Source organism: Eleginops maclovinus, chromosome 11, assembly GCF_036324505.1.
Source record: "Eleginops maclovinus isolate JMC-PN-2008 ecotype Puerto Natales chromosome 11, JC_Emac_rtc_rv5, whole genome shotgun sequence".
NCBI classification, from domain to species: domain Eukaryota; kingdom Metazoa; phylum Chordata; class Actinopteri; order Perciformes; family Eleginopidae; genus Eleginops; species Eleginops maclovinus.
This window is the reverse complement of record NC_086359.1, coordinates 20,174,761-20,193,282: the sequence shown is the minus strand read 5'-3', so window position 1 is coordinate 20,193,282 and position 18,522 is coordinate 20,174,761. Positions and strand designations below refer to the sequence as shown.

The following is an 18,522-nucleotide window of genomic DNA, read 5'->3' as shown; positions in this document are numbered from 1 at the left end:
TTGAATGCATCACTAGAGAGGATGGAAGAACTAAGAAGTTTCCTGAGATAATATCAATCAGGGGCTGAAATTTTGAATTTTCAGTATATGCAAATAGTAATTCCAGTCGTTTAACAAAGTCTTGGTATTTGAGCTTAATTATCTTAATGCAATTAACTTTTTTGTTCTTAAGCCACCGAAAGATTATCTTTATTTGCAACAATTCAACCTTTTTTTGTTTAAATTCCCCTTATGCTGGAGCCTTATTCTCTTAAATATCACATCTCTTCGGTTTATAGCACTGCAAGAGAGATGCAGCAAAAGGAATAGCAAAGATTACACACAGCATTCTAAAGATCACACAGTGGTCGAGGATAGAAATGTTTTATATGAATCATGAAACATTTATTTGTGCAAGTTGAGTGGCGTATAATGTACCTTTCCGCAGCTCAAATTGTTGGTGAAATTGGGTTCTTAAGTTGATAATTTGTAATAATGTGCTATACCATAATTAAATAGAAACTGCAACACTATTCTATTGATAGGCTGAAGGTACAGTATGCGAGGTATTGCTCTTTGAAGTTGAATGTCTTTTTTAATTTGAATAACTTACTCTATCTCTCCTGAAGAGCAGTAGTGGCTACCTCTCTGTTTTGGATGCTTCGGTCACTAGCTAGTGTGTGTTCACATTGCACCTGTTCACCAGACTGAGGAGGGAATCTCTCCCCTCCCCCGCTCACCTCCTGCTGCTCACTGAAGGGCACAGCAATGCAGCTCTGATAAACATACACCCAAAAGAAAGAAAGGCTTGTGAGGCTCGACTACCTTCAAAGTTAGCTTGTATGAGAGACTTACCCAGAGATAGTAAAATACCTACAGTGGTTGAAACTCCTCCATTATTCAGGATCATACAAATAGCTCTGCTCCAGCTATACCACCTGCCAATACCAGATATATTGTGAGTAAAATTATGAACTGCCTTCCAAAGAGGAAAATTGACTTCCTGTAGGAAATCATTTCTGGTGATTGACAAGACATTTGTCCTTGTCCAGGTGAACTCCCCGTCGCTGATGAGACCCGGGTCAGTAGAACAGTACAAGAGGGCGTTCGCCCGTCAGCGAGCCCGGGATCTTGCCCAGCATGCCGACGCTCTGCTGTCTAAGGACAAAGAGATCGCCGCCCTGCAGGAGGAATGCAGAGAGCTGGAGTCACGGCTGGGCACCACCAAGGTATTCATCACACAGCTCCTCTTTAACTGGGCTCACAGATTTGGACTCATGGTCAAGACAGATGCTCTCCTTTTTTATGTGAAGCACTTGGGGCTGCACATTTGTATCGAAAATGCGATATATATATATATATAGAGAGAGAGGTGGAGTGTATCTAAGTACATTAACCTTACTAAAGTTCAACTTTGAGGTACTTTTACTTTTACTCCAAATTTATCTCACAGTTTTAGTTACTAAACACATTTAAATGTTTGCATAGAAACATATACCATGTCATTTTTCAAACAAAAGAACATATCGCGTTACAACATGTTCATAATTTAAACTTTTATTTTTAATTATGTTAAGGTTTGTACTATTGGTTGGACAAAACAAACATTTTTGGGGGGCTGTGTCATTTGTGTTTACTTTTTTACAAACAATCAATATATTAATGGGGGGAAAAATCTGCAGATGAATCCAAAATAAAAATAATCATTAAGTAATCACAACAGAAAAGAGAGTAAACTCCTGCCTTTTACATAAAGTCATATCATTCAATTGTAATACTATTATATTTAATAGTTAAGCAATCACAGAGGATTTGTATCCTCATTGGATACTTTTGACACATGTTCCTGAATATACTCACATACTTTTCCTTTAGTAACATTTCAATGCAGGACTTTTAATTGCATTTGTGCAGCGTGTATTTTACTCCAGTGGTGGAGGAAGAATTCCTCTGCAGATGAATCCAAAATTAAATAATCATTAGGTAATCATAATGATTATTTTCATGATTGTGCTTCAGCTTTATTTATGTATACATAAATAAAGCTGAAGCACAATCATGAAAATAATGACTTTATGGATCTTTATGGATCTTTATGGATCTTCCAAGTTTTTTTTGCCTCTTTCATTTACCCCACTCCTCATCCCTGCCACAAGCTCCCCCTCTGCTGGACACCACAGGTACTCCTGTTCCTCCTAACTCCCTCCTAAGCCCGTATTACTGAGGCTGCGTCACTGCGGATGACTCGATGACAGTGCAGGAATAGGCTGCCTTTCTAAGTGCCTGTTTTTAATTACTGCTCCAGTGACTTAAGAGCTCATTCTCCTGAATGTGAACATCTGCTGGGTTTCATAATGCAGGGTCTTCCAGGGTCAGCTGGCTATTGATCTAGTGAGAGTGTCTGTATAGGATGGCCCAGGTTTCTCACCACGTGATGAGGATGATGGGAAAGGCGGATGAAGGAGTATTCTCAACTTCAGAGGGAACACAATAGCTGCCCACTGCTCCTAGCAGTAGGATGGGTTAAATGCAGAGGACCAATTTCACTGCGTGTGCTCTGCTGTGTGCATGTATGTGATTAATAAAGAGGGTTTCATCCTCTGATTCTATCTTTCTATCTTTAACATTTAGATAAAGTCCGTATGAGATGAAGACTATGACCTAGAATCCGTTTTACTGCTTCTTTATAGCTATGTTATATCTCTCTATATATTTATTAAACACAATCTTAGTGTTGTGCAATCAGTTGTTAATTGCAAGAAAAATAGTCTTAACTACTTAACAAAACCAACAAAATAAATAAAAGAGTGCAACAGACATCATGGTGCAAGCAAGTAGCATGAATAAGAAAAATATTTACAACATATGGTGTACTACGATAGAATCCAATCAAAGTTTGGTTGTGTAGCCCAATACCAAAAAAAAACGTTTGTCTCACTGGGCTTTACAGATGATTAAAAAAACAGCAACATTGTAAACGAAAGAATTACAGAAAAATGAGAAGACAAGATGGTGTGTGAAATAGAAATAGAAATAAAATAAAATGCCAGCTCTAACTAAAGGCTATGTTAATAGAACAAACTGTAAAATCAGATACTGTAGAGTTGAATAAATACTGGTTGCTGTTATACATTTATATAAATATGTAGATATGTGGAATAAAAAGGATGTATAAATAAACTGTGTTATAAACCAACAGCATGTTTCAAAGAGCTCAGGAGTTTAACAGTCTAATGGTCTGGGGAATAAATAGTCCCTGAATCTGGTGGTCTTTGTCTGGATGCTGCAGTACCAATATTTTTGATGACTTGACGACGTTGCTGTCTGTCTTTGATGCATCCCACTGTGTCTGTGTAGGGCTCCCCTCTTCCATCTGGCCGAGTGGAATTCGAGAGGCTTCTCAGGGAGTCTCAGAGGGAGGTGCTACGGCTCCAGAGGCAGCTGTCAGTCACATCATCCGGGCAGCAGCACGACCACAGTCCTGACCTCGGTGGCCCGGGAAAATGTGGGAAAATCCAGGAAGAAGAGGAGGAAGAGAACAAGGAAGGGGAGGAAGATAAGGTAAAGGCTCGCCCTCACATTAAAGCTACGATGACCCCTGTTGCTGGAAGGGGTTTTAATAAGAGGGCCTATATGCAAACTAAGAAATGCTGACATCAATAGAAGACGATATAATTCCTTTAATGTCTTCCAACCAAACCAAGTATCAATGCTGACATTGTATAACACATCTCTAACAAGAATACAATACATAAAACAGCAGGATAACTTGGATATTTCTGGATGTTGCACATTTGCTATTTATTTCTTGTATATAGAGCCACTACAGGCCCTTTTACACGTAATAACAAATATGGAAATAGATGCATACAAAAGAATAAACTAAGCTGTAGTAGACATTCTGCAGAGTTCTATATATACATACAACGTTTGTGTTGCATTCTGGGTGTCATTGTTAATATTTAAGTGTAATATACCTAAGATGCTATCAAAATAGCAACGGCTCAGCAAATTCTGCCCTAGATGCTGTGTAGAAGGGATTTCTTTTGAAAACTATAGCACCAATATGATCCATATACTCTAAAGGAAGTCAGGGTGAAGGTAGAAAAACTGCTGTGTGATGACGAAGCAACACATTATTAAATAAACCTCAACCAGATCATTCTTACGCCTAGGATTGTAAACGGCGTTGGAACTGCAGTGTAGTCTGAATTACGTGTCCCCTTTTTCTGAAGTCGAGTGTATATCGAGTGTATATTTACGTTGGCATGCATGCTGGTTCGCAGTGTTACATAATGGCTTGTCGTTGGACTCGATACTAATCTGCCACAAGCCATAATGAGATGATTCCCTGCCTTGAACTTGGGCCTGATCAAAGATACAGAAGTCACACACTACCATTCCCTCTGCATTTAATACTCATCTCCTCTCTGTTCACTTCTTCGAAACATTCATTTACTGGGGAAGTGATGTGCTGATCAGTCCCGGGGCAAAAAGTTGTTAATGCACATACTCTATGCCTTAAATATGTGAATGTGTTACATGTTGCAGGAAAGACATTACAATAATTGTAACATTGAGTTTGTCACCCCACTGAACATCTGACATCTAACAGGGACATAACATTCAAATAGTGACATTCTAATGGTCTCATTTCTGTGCGTTAGAATCAGTCCTCATCACTTAATGCATACATCTCTATCAAAAAAATATCTTGCCTGTGCAGTAGGGTAAATTCTCTGCCTGTGAAGCTCAAATGAGAATGCCGATTGTGGTAATCTCCCCCGTTTGTGGGACGCGCACACCCAGAAAGGGGCCATGTTGTGTGAACTCTAATCCCCTCTAACAACAGAATGGTACAGTCCAGTAATCCGCTCTCTCTTGCTGTGGCAGCGGTGAGAGGGTTTTGGATGGTAGGTAAGACTCCAGTCGCACTAAAGACTTTGCTATCTCGCCCTGCTCTGGATAACTAGCAGGCCAAGGGACGCCTTGACGTTGCCACAGATCACACCAAAGGGGTAGGTCATCTTCTGAGTTTTGTCATCTCTTTTCAAGCAGTAGTCCTCTTTTACTAACCTCGTATGTGCCTGTTTGGACGTGAGCCTGAAGCCGTGCAGGACTCAAAGTTCAGACTTAACACTGAAAACTAATCAGTCACATGACAAATCGGGATCGTTGCATATGTGTTAGATAATAAAAACACTTATGTTACATGCAAGTACAACTTACAGCTTTTTGCAGGATTTTTCTTCTAGGTCTCATAGCTGCTGTTTTTTTATTCATTTCAGTAAATCCTCCGCCAAATTGCGGCCATGTCTGTAATGGCATGCTTCTTTCTTACAAATGAGAAAGAAGCGACATGCATTCGGCCTATTGAAGGGCAGCCTGTCAGAAACACGGTTTTATAACTGTCATATTTTGGAGCTTCCAGATGCAGAATTTAGACGGGCGGACGTAGTGACAGGGTGGTAGAGCGTTTGATTGGTGGACATCGATATGCTACGTATTAAAAAGAAAATCAACGGCCAGGCCAATCCATTAAGGTGCTTTTAAAAGAAGTGATCCAGTTACCCGTTTCAGTAGTCTGCAGGGATTACACCAATGTGCTTATGGCATTCAGGGCCTGCTGAATGGGATCTGACCCTGCTTTAGTACGCATGGGCCCAAGGTGTACTTGATCCTCTAGTATACATGGACCACATCAGTGTGAGGTGTACACAACGGCACCTCGCTGTGTGACGCAAAGGGCACATAGAGGCGAGCCTCAGCTACCGGAATATCTGATGTAGAATCTGAGCTACAGTAACACACTGCCTGTGAAGATGTTAGACACGACTGCATCCTTCATCCAGCCATTAATTGATAATGTCTCACATAGCTTTACACATTCTTTAAGATTTCCGTATTAACTTCATGTATGTTATAATTAAAGGTTTTGTGAATGCACAATTTTTTGACTAGTTTTGCCAAACCCTCTAAGTCCAATTTACTTTGGGAGTGACATGTGAAGTTCTTTTTCTACTGTTACTAAAAAGCCAGACGTAACATTTCAAAACATTTCCATTTGCAAGGAAGTATAGTTGATCATGTCATATTTGCGTTTGCAAAGTGCATGGAAACAGGAGAAGACGTTTCTGATTTCTGTATTTTGGAAGTATAAAGAAGTGCTTGTGTTCTCCGTTGTTATATTCTGATATTTTTTTCCTTTATGCCATGACCAGTCAAACCAACCAAATAAAGATCAGCCATCAGGTGATGGGATGTGGGCAGAACATTACTGCAAGAGAGAACTGTTCTTCAAGTTCCATTCATTCAAACGACCTCTTAAATAACTCAGTATAAGTATATATAAGTATAATGAGGAAAAGAACTCAATGTCAATATAGAAAAGAAAGTAAAAAGAAATCATGAAAATATACTAGATACCAAGAGGAAAATTGTGATGAAAAAATTCATCCTTAAGAGAACATTTAAGATTTTAAAATTCCCCAGATAAGAAAATAAAATACATAATGATACCGACATCCTTTAAACAAGCCTTCAAAAGCCATCTCTTAAATCTCTTTGCTGTGGAACTCCCTCCCCCTGCATCGTTACTACGCCAGTTCATAATGCTTTCTGCTCTATAAATTCTTTGTATTTAATCTAATTTACTTCATTGCGTCTTTGTTTGTTGTGTGCAATGTTTTTGTAAAGTGACTGAGTATTTTCCAAAGCTCAGTTGTGTAAAAGGTAAAAAAAAAACATTAAGGGTCTATTAATAAATAGCATCATCAATAGTAGAGTAAACATAGCAGAGTAAAGTCTGCAAATGTCCGCCATTCACATTTATACTTACTCGATGTACAGGCATGTTGCATTTTAAAGATCACATGCACTTCTTGTAATGTCATACATGTCATACACGAGCCACCAAAATTCAACAAATGAATAATCACATCTGTATTTAAGTGACAGTTTGCAGTGTAGTTAACGATAGCTCATGATGTACTCAACTCAGGTACTATGTGAACATTTTCACATGCAGGCAGCTTTTGTCCTACCAGATTACTATTACTATTATTATTATTATTATTATTATTATTATTATTATTATTATTGTTATTATTATTGTTATTATTATTACTATTATTATTATTGTTATTATTATTATTGTTACTATTATTATTGTTATTATTATTACTATTATTATTATTGTTATTATTATTATTGTTACTATTATTATTATTATTACTATTACTATTATCACTATTACTATTATTATTATTATTAGTATTATTGTTATTATTATTACTATTATTATTATTGTTATTATTACTATTATTATTACTATTGTTATTATTACTATTATTATTATTAGTATTATTGTTATTATTATTACTATTATTACTATTGTTATTATTACTATTATTACTATTGTTATTATTACTATTATTATTATTATTATTATTATTACTATTATTACTATTATTACTATTATTCATAATTTAATTTGATCCAGTGGCTTCAGCAACAATGTGAAACGCGTCTGCAGAGCATGTTTAAATACCCTATGCTGCAGAAATTGGCATTATTTATACTTGTCTGTAAAACAAAGAACAACCATCTGGTCAGATATTGTCAACAATATCTCGGTGTGTGAAAGCGGGAACTGATGTATAGATATATTATTTGGAGCTAATCGTAGCATCTTTTTGATTCGACCACACATGACATCGACTAGTTAGTTGATAATTCATACTTATTGTAAGACCAACATGTACACAATAAATACATTCACATATCAGATTACTCTTACATAATATGTTTGAATGGATGGCTTGATGAGATAGTTAGAGATGAGACCATAAAGAGAAATACACACCTTTTTAAAACATGTTTAGTTAAACAACGGTATATCCTTTATAATGACTGTTCAGATATTATTAATCTTTATATTTATCCTTCTATTTTCATAAATGTATTATAGCTGGTTATATATTTAGTGGTTGGAACTATTTAAGGACAATGCAAGCACAAAAGCCTTGCATATATACTGGACAACATCTATTAAGTGTTTAGTCTATAGACTGAGTTGTCCTGTGGGAATGATTGTAATCCTGCTCTGACAGGATTTAATTTTTCACCCACATTTTAATGTAAATATAATATTCTTGGATTGATAAACGTAGTGAAAGCTAATAGGCTTTGTCTCTATTTGCTGGCAGGATTGACACAGCTAGTGACTCTTTCTTTGCTGTTTCTAATAAATGGTCAAATACAAAATAGATGATTTTATTTCATAACAATTGTGATTTTTTTTTGTACTGAATACTTATTGAGAACTCATTGGAAAGACAATTTAGAAAGCATCAGAATGCCTGTATATTTACTATGTTCTCCCCAGAAAAGGATCTATACAATTGCAAATTGAGATGAATTTGGGCACTGCTCCTCTAACACCTGGTCTGTTAGCTTATGTATTTCAGATGATGCTCTATTTGACCTTTTATCATAATTGTCCCAATGAAAAAAGAGAACACAGCACTACTTACATTTTTGAATTTGAAGTGCCTTTTAGGTCACACTAAGTTTGTTAGGTCGCTGTGTTGGCACATAAACCTTTTTTCATAAAAGCTCTAGCCTAAATCTCTCTATGACAATTCCTTTTATTCCTCCTAATATTGTATAAATGAGGCATTATGTTATATTTGCCCTGTGTTCACCCATCACCTGAATCCTGATTACATTTGCTTTGTGAAGCAACATTCCCTTTACAAAAAGGATTGCTAATTTTTAAACGTTTGTAAACGAGTAGGAATATAAGTCATACTTATAATATGTTGTCACTGAGTATAAAAGAACATCTCATAGCTCTGTAGCGATATGGAAAGGACATGAGCAATGGCGTAGACAAGAGCTGCAAAAAGTAGAACAATAATTACTCAAAAGGTTTGTTGAAATTGATGCTGGGTTTTACCTTGGCCACCACTTTTGTGTCACTACATCGGCAAAAGCCTGCCAGATTATTGCAGTGTACTCTACACACTTAAGCCAGCCCTCTCAATCGGTGTGACATGCTACAAGCTAATTAAGAATCCCAAGAAGACAGGTTTAACTGCGACTGCCGAAATACAAACATGGGCAACCAGCCAGGACTGCCTGGCACGTATGATGGATGTGACAGGACCTTAGTGACCACCAAAAGGAATTAGCAACAGAAAAGTCAGCAGTGTTTTTTTTTTAATGCCCTCATGGCTGTGCACTGTTTTTTTGTACAGGGGCCAATGGTATTAGTGCCTCCTGCTGGCCTTTCGTCACCACTACTAACACCATCTGGTCACCTAGCCAAAAGATAAACTGCGGACTGACTCGCTTAATGCCACAGACATGACACTCATTTGGTGCTCAACAGTCACTGTGGGTCAGAAGGACTGCCTGTAGGGATCTTCTGAATCCGTAGAAATATTTATCTTGTGGAGACCGGAACACTTTCAAATGATGGTCATGCTGCCAGAAGTACAACTATTGTAATAGAGAAGTAAGAATTATAGGAGGCTGGGAATTTTATCTGCCTTTATTTAGTATTATATCTCACCAATCAGGGCTAAAATGAGATATGAAGTTCTTGGTAGTTTGAAACTGTAAGAGTCAATGCCGATTCCTGGTGTACAAAATAGCTTTAGTGCAGCTGTTGTCATGCTCTTCAGAGATCCCTCAAAAATTCATCCAGAATTTCTGATTCTGAGTACTTTGTCAGATAAATAAACAGAAAATGGAAATATGTCTATGGCACTGGAAATCAAACAACACAGGCCATACAAATTACAACATACACTTCACACACAATACACAAAAAAGGGAAGTTGCATCTTAAAGTGACTAGGTCGCAGTGCTGATAAAAGAGCTGAGTGCGTTGTTCTTTAACTAGCTTGTGGTCCATTAAAATGCAAAATAAATAATTGAATATACATCAAAATAAGGTGATGGTGTTGGTGGCAGAATGTCCAAGAGAAGGTTCCTTGAGGCTTGGAAAGGGGGCTTAAATTCCAGTCAAGGTGTGTGTGTTTGTGTTTAATGGTTGCTTCTGTTCTCTCCCTTTCACATTTTGGTTGTGTAGTTCCAGTTCTGACTGTAAGAGCAATATTCTCTGAAAATCTCTAGTGCAACACATATTTAACCTTTACTAATTTTGGGTTGCTAATTGCTGTCCCCTAAGTTGATAGCAACCAAAGACCAGGAATTGGTTTGCCCTCTACTCATAAGTGGTCCATTTTTATTTCTTTCAATGGTATTATCATCATATTAAAGTTGGTAAATGGAATTATTTTCAACAGAATAATTTCTTTCTAAAATATCAAGGATGCATTGCAACTGCTACCATATCCCAAAATACAATACTTTTGTTTAATTAGGTTTTTCTTCTTTTTTATTGTTATATATATTTTTATTTGTATTTATTTTTTACTCTCCACTATCCATTGATAAGCTCCTGTAGCGTTTAACCTCACTCATTTATTCCGTTATCATTTGCTTTTTTTACTCTCTGTTCTATTGCATTACGTGTTATTTAGCTCATGCTTTTCATACATACACTTACAAGCGTTGACATGCCTACCGGAGGAATTTGGGGTTAAGTATCTTGCCCAAGGACATGTTGACTGCAGTGGGGGCTGGGGATTGAACTACTGGCCCTAATTGACATCATGGTTGGGAAAAAACTAAAAGCAACTCAGTGTTACACTGACAATGAAAGTACATATCTCCATGAAAACTCTGTAGTCGGGACGGAGAGGTCTTTAAGTGATTAACAATGTTAAAGTAAACAGGGTGTAAAGGAGAGGTCCCATCCCCTGCTTGTGGCACAGCGCCCTTGATCCTGTTATTGGGTCATGGCTTTGGCTGCACTAGCACAGTTCTACTTTGAGCATAAGTAGGTTTGCTCTAAAATTAGATGCTGATTCCTGACTCTTAACCCCTGACGAATGTCAACTCATGTCCACCACCTGGATCCAAGTAAGACAAAATCATACAACTTTTAAAAATGAATAGCAGAGAACAGAGCTACTGTGAAACCTTCAGGTCATTGCTCTTCTGCCTAATTAGAAAGAACAGGCTTCCCTCCTAATGTGTTTGAGTCCTGTCGCAGGCTGCAGGGATTCCCCCCGGATTATTCTTTGATTGTAGTTGGACAACTGGGAAGGAGGCTTGCTGCTAATCCTTCAGTATGGGGGTTTTAATGCTGAGTGTTACTGTACAGTATAACAACCCAGGTTGCTCTCGTACAGTGTTCGTAGTTATACCCTCTAAGAGTCATACTTTATTATTTGTAAGTAACCCACATCATTTATTTGTATTTAAATAACCCACGTAATTAATCCGTTCGTAAATAACCCCGTAATTAATTTGTATCCAAGCAACCCACGTAATTTATTCACACTGTATGTTTCCTATGTAATTAATGTGTGCGTACTGTAACTAACCTGCGCAATATACTCCAATGACGGTAACACAGTTTTTTTTTCTGTACTATATGTAACCGTAGTTACATATAGTACAGAATTTTCAACTGTATGTGACCCAAAAATATATTTATATGGAATCAACCCATGTAATATATTTGTGTCTAACCCAACAGGCAACATTCTGTAGTAAATATAGTAGTAAAGCCCACGTAGTAAGACCAGGAGACCACTGTTCGTGTCCCTGGGGAAAGCAGAGGTTAACGTTTACTTTGTTAGGTGACTCGCGTTGCGCCATTTCCCCAGTTATTTGAACTACAATCTTTTTGTGAAATCTGTGGTTTTCTTGCCTACATTTAAGCAAGTAGTTGAAACATACTTACTTGTATCCAAAACTCAATCTTTTCATAAACCTAGCCAAGTAGTTTTATTATAAGTATTTTCTAAACTTAGGCAAGTAATTAATACGTATGTATTTTAATCAGAACCAAGCTCTGTAAGTTTTACTTCCTAGTTACTACTTAAGCAAGTAGTTTAAACGCGTTTACTTTGTAGAGTAACTTCCTTAATGCCATTTTCGTTCATTTTTTTTTGCCTAAACTTCAAGAATTACATGTGTGTATACCTATTTTAATCCAAAACGTTTTTTCGTAAATTTAGCCAAGTCCTTTTGTTACGTTAGCAGGTTCAGCCCTGCAGGGGGTTGTGCAGGCGTACTAATCGCTTTGGTTGATGGACAATCAAAGAAAAACGCACAACAAATACGTATTAGAAAGAGGTCATACAAGCCCTTGAATGAGAATGCGTTGAACAATCATTATTATTGTTCCTCTTTAATACCTTGGTTCTCGACTTTACAGGTGATGGCTGTGAATGAATGAATGAAGTGACTTACTGGATGATTTTTCCTCACCAGGTTGTAGGAGAGACCCCATGTGTGGTGTTAGATGAAGCTCCATCCAGGTGTGAGAAGACTCCCGGAGAGGAGGAGGAGTCGGGGCTGCGAGTAACGCCCCAAACGGGCCTTAGCCCGACCCCCTCCCATCAGGAGGAGCACACAGAGGACCAGCACCTACAGTTTCTGGTGAGAGCATTTAGCACCAAACTGGGATGATATTGCAACCAAATGCACCAATTCTTATTGTTGGCTTTTAACAGACTTTTCCTCCACGAAGTCCTTTATTACAGTCCTTCACTCCTCTGGCTGCACATTGTGCCTTAATGCATGTATCTAACTGTTAGCTTTGCATGTGAAACTAAGGCTTGAATTCAGTGCTGTGGCTGAGCTGACTGCCACTGAAGGAAACTACAGTCCGATTTGTTATGCAACGCTGGGATTATTTTGATCTTGTCCCCTGGAAACCGAAGAGTAGCACATTGCCGTTGTTGATTCCAAGTGGGCCTTGTGGCTTAAATGGAACATATTCCCTCTCAGCTTTGTGTTGACAGTCTTTGTCAGGATGAGTGGCGCACATGCAATATAACTGCAATTTGTGTCATATCTGCACTTCCCTCAGCGCTTGTACTGATGCATCAGTAGTAATTTGAACAGCAGCTGATTATAAGATGTCTTAATTATTCTGCAGATTTTCTGGTTTTGAGTTATGAGAAGCTGAACAACTTGAAAACCAAAACTTAAGTTAAACAGTTGAGAAGCTGTGATTGGGAAACAGCTGGCAGTACATTAAAGTTCCAATCAGTGCCGCCACGCTGGTACATTTGCTTCACAGCCCTGCTTTGACTGAAAAACAGCTTGATAAATGTTATTCAGGCTTTTAGAGCTGCGACTGTTGCACAATCAAGCAAATCAGATCACAGATTCCAGTGTAATTATCATTAGAGTCCTCCTGTGCCATCACTGGGACATGATCTGAGCTGCTCGTTGGCCTGCAATTAGCCTGTAGTTCCATCTATAGGCTCCCCCCTCCCCCCGCACACAGTCACAGCTGTAATAATGGTTTGAGGTCTGGTGACCGTCTGAAATAAGCTGATTTCTTCTATGCTGGTGCTGGCATGTAAGCTGCATTTAGAATAATTAAAGCATGCTAAGCTTTGTAATACCTCATTGGTATCGTCTCAGAGGTCAATATGGAAGCTAAAGCCAATGTAAACAGAATTTCCAAACGGAAATAGAAATACTTTCATATGCTATGTTGTTGTTTGTGGTTTTACTCTACATTACTGCTCTTTGTTAGAGAATCTTTCCCATTTACAACCCTTAAAGATTAGGATTCAGAGTAACTCTCTATGCTTTGTTGTGATTGTCGGTTCAGGAAAGTGAGCTGAGCAAGAAGAGAAAAGAATGTGAAAACCTTGAGCATGAAGTAAAGAAGCGACAGAAGAGATGTCTGGATTTGGTAAGAGGATTTCTTGCTCCAATATTTCCTTTTCCTTTCTCACTGAGCATCACCCAGGTGTAGTTCTGCAATTCTTTTTGCGATAGAAGCTTCTAGTCGAGGTTTTGAATGAAGATTTCAATGTCTCTCGTCATATTTTGAGATGTTATCACCCTAAACCCTAATATTTTGTGCCTATCTTTCTGTGGCAAGTTGGAGAGCAGTTTACATTTTTATAACATTTTTATATTATATAATTTTCTTACAACGATTAACCGCCAACTAATATAGATTGACCAGGTTGTTTGGTTAAGTTAAAATATGGTGTTTTGGGAAATGATAACATCAATCTTTTCAATATATTTTGACTTTTGGAGATCACTCTAAAGTTAGTATTTTAAAATGTTCTGACCACACAAGTCAGAAACAATCTCTAGTATAGTTCTGAAAATGGAAGTGTAGTCGAACCTTTATGTGCAAATGTGCAGAAATAATAGGCTCAAACTGAAAAAATACATGCCTAATAAGGTAAGTGTACAATTTGAAATAAATGGGGTTTTATTGCCACAGTCCTATCATAGTGGACATAAGGCTGAGTTTAAAGACATCGCTTTTCGTCTGCGTTTCATCTGAACTTTGTCCTGTGTTTTGGTAACAGGAAAGCCAGCTTGAGGATGAGCGAGGCAAAAATGAGCGACTAAAGGAGGAGGCAGATCTCCTCAGGAGGAAGGCACTGCTGCTCGACCAGGTACTTCGAACAAGCTCTTAAAATGAAATTAAAAAATCTGCGGATGCATTGACATTATGAGAAAGGAACAACAGTTCTGAAACTCAAAGAGGCTTTTCATAGTAGTTATAGAGTATAACTTGGAAGTTACCAATGACAATAATATCATACTGATGTTATTGTTCTCTCTCCTGTTTGTCAGACTCGGGCTGAGAATGAGGAGCTGAGGGAAGATCTCTCTGAAGTGACCGCTCAACACAATTCAGTTCTCGAGGAGAACCAGAGACTCCGTGCCAAACTGGAGAACCTAGAGCAGGTCCTAAAGGTACTGCTGGGCGCAGATATACACCTTTACTCCCCGCTGAAAAAAAATACCCTTCTGATATTTTATCTCTTTATAAACAGCATATGCGTGAGGTCGCCGAGCGAAGGCAGCAGCTGGAATTGGAACATGAGCAGGCACTGGCTATCCTTAAGTTCAAACAGGATGAAATCAAACGGTTACAGCGGGTAAGAAGCACAGCCTTGTGTTCAATTTATGCATTTTATTTACTTTTTTGATAAAATCAAACCCGTAGGCAGCTTTCAGCTCATTTTGGGGAATGATTGGCTTCAGCCAGCAGGAGGCAACCTTTGGGCACCAATAAAACTAAAAGTGTCAACCGAGCTACAGAATGAGCAAACAACAATGAAGGGACTATAACACCTTTTATTTATCCTCAGGCTCAGTTATACGCCAAGAGGGAGCATGAAGGAGTGGTTCAGATGCTGGAGGTAAGTCTGTGTAACACCAAAACATGATTCATACACAGTGTAGTGTATTTATAAGCTCTGAGTTGCTCTTGAGAACGTAAAATGACTTGCTAAAACAAAAAGTAAAGGTGCAGACACAAAAGAGTTGAGCTTAATTCACACAGCCCGACATTTGAGACAGGAGTGGTGTGTTTCAGACCTCCTCAGTGGCTGTCTCGTACAGTAGCGAATATCTGTCTCAATTAATAATTGAAGAAGGTCTTTCTTATCTCAAGCAAAAAGAAAACATTAATATTCGATCATCTTCCCGGGTTTAATAGACAAAAGACATCTCACTTCCACTGAGGCAGCATTAACATGCACCGTGTTTGCTTATCTGAACACCTGGCAGAGAAACTGTTGCAGAAAATACTCATACTCGTATTTTTGTTCCACTCATGGCCCAGAAAAACCGTTTGAACAGATGTCTGCTCCACCGCTGTGTGACGCTTATACTCGATCCCAGTGTGTGAATTCAAAATGAAAGCAGACATTTGATGACAGTGGAAGTCCCCCGTCTGTGTGATTGGCTGCTGATTTGAAATAATGAACAAAGCACCAAAAAGTTCTCCCCAGTTAGCAACTATACTGTGCTCTGTTCTCCACACTGCATTTTGCTAAAAGAAGTGTGTGTTTTATTTTAGGAGTTGACGCAGCTAGTGTTGCAGAGGGAGCTGGTAGAGTATAGTTGCTCCTGTTTTTTTTTTAATGATTCTTTCCTTCCTCTTGCTTTGTTTCTCTCTCCTTCTGTCGCTATTTAAACCCCAAAGCATCACAGGAGAAAGTCTCACTCCCTCTCAAGAACTGTGTACATGCTGTAATATTTAACAGAATACCCTAGTTCATTCCAAAGGCAGGCGTTGGCTGCTCTAGCGATACAGGATTTTCTTGCCAGCCTGGATTCAGACTGCTGTGTATTTACTTTTTAATATGTTTTCTCTTTCTAGGATTTATTATTTCACAAGCATGTTTACTTTTGTTTTCCTTTTTTGTGTGACCTTTTTGCTAACCAGAGTACACTGGACTGCATGCAGGTACTGTTGCTTGGCCAAAAGACTTACTTCTTGCCCTAAAAACCTCCCCTTGCCCCTGTAGATTGAACAACCAAACCCCATACAGTATATGTGTATTTAAATCCTTCCATTTGCCATTTCCGTTCATACACCTAAATAAAAGCAGCCATGCAGTTATAACTGTCTGCACAATTATTATTTTATATTTTTGATATATGCTTCTTGTTGCCACATTTACTGCTCATGTGTGGTAATAAGGTAATTCACAGATAACAGTGAACATTTATTCTTAAGTTCAAATTGTTATTTGATCTTCTTAGTGGACTTGGCTGTTTGTAGTGGAGTTAAATTGAGGATTTGATTTCCCCCTGTGTTGCAGTTCCACTTGAGCTCAGCCTAGCTACGTAACAACTGACTGCACACTAGGTTCTTCTGCGTAGGTGACAGCTAACAGGAAATGTTGTGCACTCGGTTTCGTGCAGAGGCTTCTGTCAGATGAGGCTGCCAGGAAACTGCCACCGCAACCTGAAGTGAAATCAGCGTCATATATAAACTCAGTGAAGCTGAGACAAATAACCCTGCTGTAACTGGCTTTGTTAACGTGAATGAAAACAGAAGCAGCAGCTATAACTTCTCACAACCTTCAGTATGCACCTCCCCTCCAACTGATATGTATTCTTGTTTCCCCATCTTAGCTAAAGACTTCCCGCCTTTTTTCCTTTTCAATTAAACCTGTATTCCTCTGCCCTTTGTGTTTGAAGCTTCTAACAAATGTGACAATATATTGCAGTGTTTATTTTTATAATGCATTAATAATGTCTTACATTAGCGGCATTTTATTAAAAATAAATGTTATCCTGTCTGTTGTGATCCATCTACCAAAATAATCATAGCTTTGTAACATCAAATGTGCACGAAAGAATATTATGTTCCACTTGTTTAGTAAATACTAACATTTCTTCACAACCATGCCCTTAAATGTATTGATTTTCCCATTTGAAGTTCATCGTTGGTAAATGGTTTTTACGCTGTATTTGCAGTCCAAGGTACGAGACCTGGAGGATAAATGTCGCAGCCAGAGCGAACAGTTCGGCCTGCTGTCCCAGGAGTTGGAGAAATTCCGACTGCAGGCTTCGAAGGCAGACCTGGCCAGCGCTGGCCTCTTCAACAACTCCAGCCTCTCTGTTCTGACCAACGGGGTGGGCCTGACTTCGGAGCGAGGTGAGCCACACCTCTGTGACCTGTACTGACACGTGAAGGTTCAAGCTGTACAGAGAGAGAGTATTAGTTTCTCTGGCCTTTTGTTCTCCATTGATTACTTACTATAATATGCTGTACATTAGAGGGTGGATATTCTGATTATATTCTTGCTTTAGATTATTTAAAATAAACTCAGAATTTGAGCTTGCCTGTAACTACATAAAAGCAAAAATATCTGCTGAAAATGAATTAGTTTTGGTAAATTTGCATGTGCTTTTGAAGTAACATTTGCACCTGAGCCACAGATCACATTTATTCAGGCTGATAATGGTATAGTTTACAACATTGTCAAACCATAATTGTAGTGTCATCGTGTTTACTCTTTGTTGGTGTTATTGGATTCTTTCAATTCCAAAGGAAATCTAATTTTAAAGGGTAATTGTCCCCCGGTAAAAAGGCATGTCTTAGGAAACTCAACAGACTGTCAGTAATGTAAAGACAGAATGTATGAAAGTCCTCCAAATACATTTTTAAACTCTCCTCAGAGATACATTATTTTAGTACAGGGAAGATGTTTAGTTAAATGTGTAGTTTCCCTTCAAACAGTAACGTCACATGGGATTATGCCTTAAATGATCCTAATACCAGTGTTCATCACAAATAGAAACTGAGCTTATTCTCAGCTGTGAAATAAAGTTTAAATATCTCTTCCCTCTTAGAATATCTATTATGATGTAATACCAGCCACACTTCCCAAAAAATGTCAAAACTGTAGTGCAAAACTCATCCATATATTTCTTAGTGTATCCATCCCACCAATGTCTCCAACGTCTCTTTCCTTACACTCTTTAATGTGTTTTTAGATTGCACTGATGGCTCATGGGATATGGTGTCTCTGGGCGAGATAGCCTTCTGGAGTCTCGAGGGAGGTGACACTCTCTCCTGCCCTGAGGGTAAATGCTCCACTCGGTATTCTCTCCGCCTCAGTTACTCATTCTAAATGTGTCACAAAAAGCACGGCATGTTCTCCCCCT

General features: G+C 38.3%; 1 protein-coding gene across 6 annotated transcripts in view; it reads left to right on the top strand.

Moving 5' to 3' along the window:
- LOC134872225 (RIMS-binding protein 2-like) overlaps positions 1–18,522 on the top strand; it is a 65,653-nt gene that overhangs the window by 26,051 nt on the left and 21,080 nt on the right. For 5 of the 6 annotated variants that reach the window (XM_063895430.1, XM_063895429.1, XM_063895428.1 and 2 more), the window contains exons 5-14: positions 1,032–1,208; positions 3,337–3,540; positions 12,337–12,504; positions 13,694–13,777; positions 14,415–14,504; positions 14,686–14,808; positions 14,889–14,993; positions 15,207–15,257; positions 16,289–16,309; positions 17,329–17,509. In XM_063895430.1, coding sequence (XP_063751500.1) covers positions 1,032–1,208; positions 3,337–3,540; positions 12,337–12,504; positions 13,694–13,777; positions 14,415–14,504; positions 14,686–14,808; positions 14,889–14,993; positions 15,207–15,257; positions 16,289–16,309; positions 17,329–17,509 — 1,204 coding nt within the window. The remainder of the gene's footprint in view (positions 1–1,031; positions 1,209–3,336; positions 3,541–12,336; positions 12,505–13,693; positions 13,778–14,414; positions 14,505–14,685; positions 14,809–14,888; positions 14,994–15,206; positions 15,258–16,288; positions 16,310–17,328; positions 17,510–18,522) is intronic. The other variant, XM_063895426.1, reaches the window with a different exon arrangement.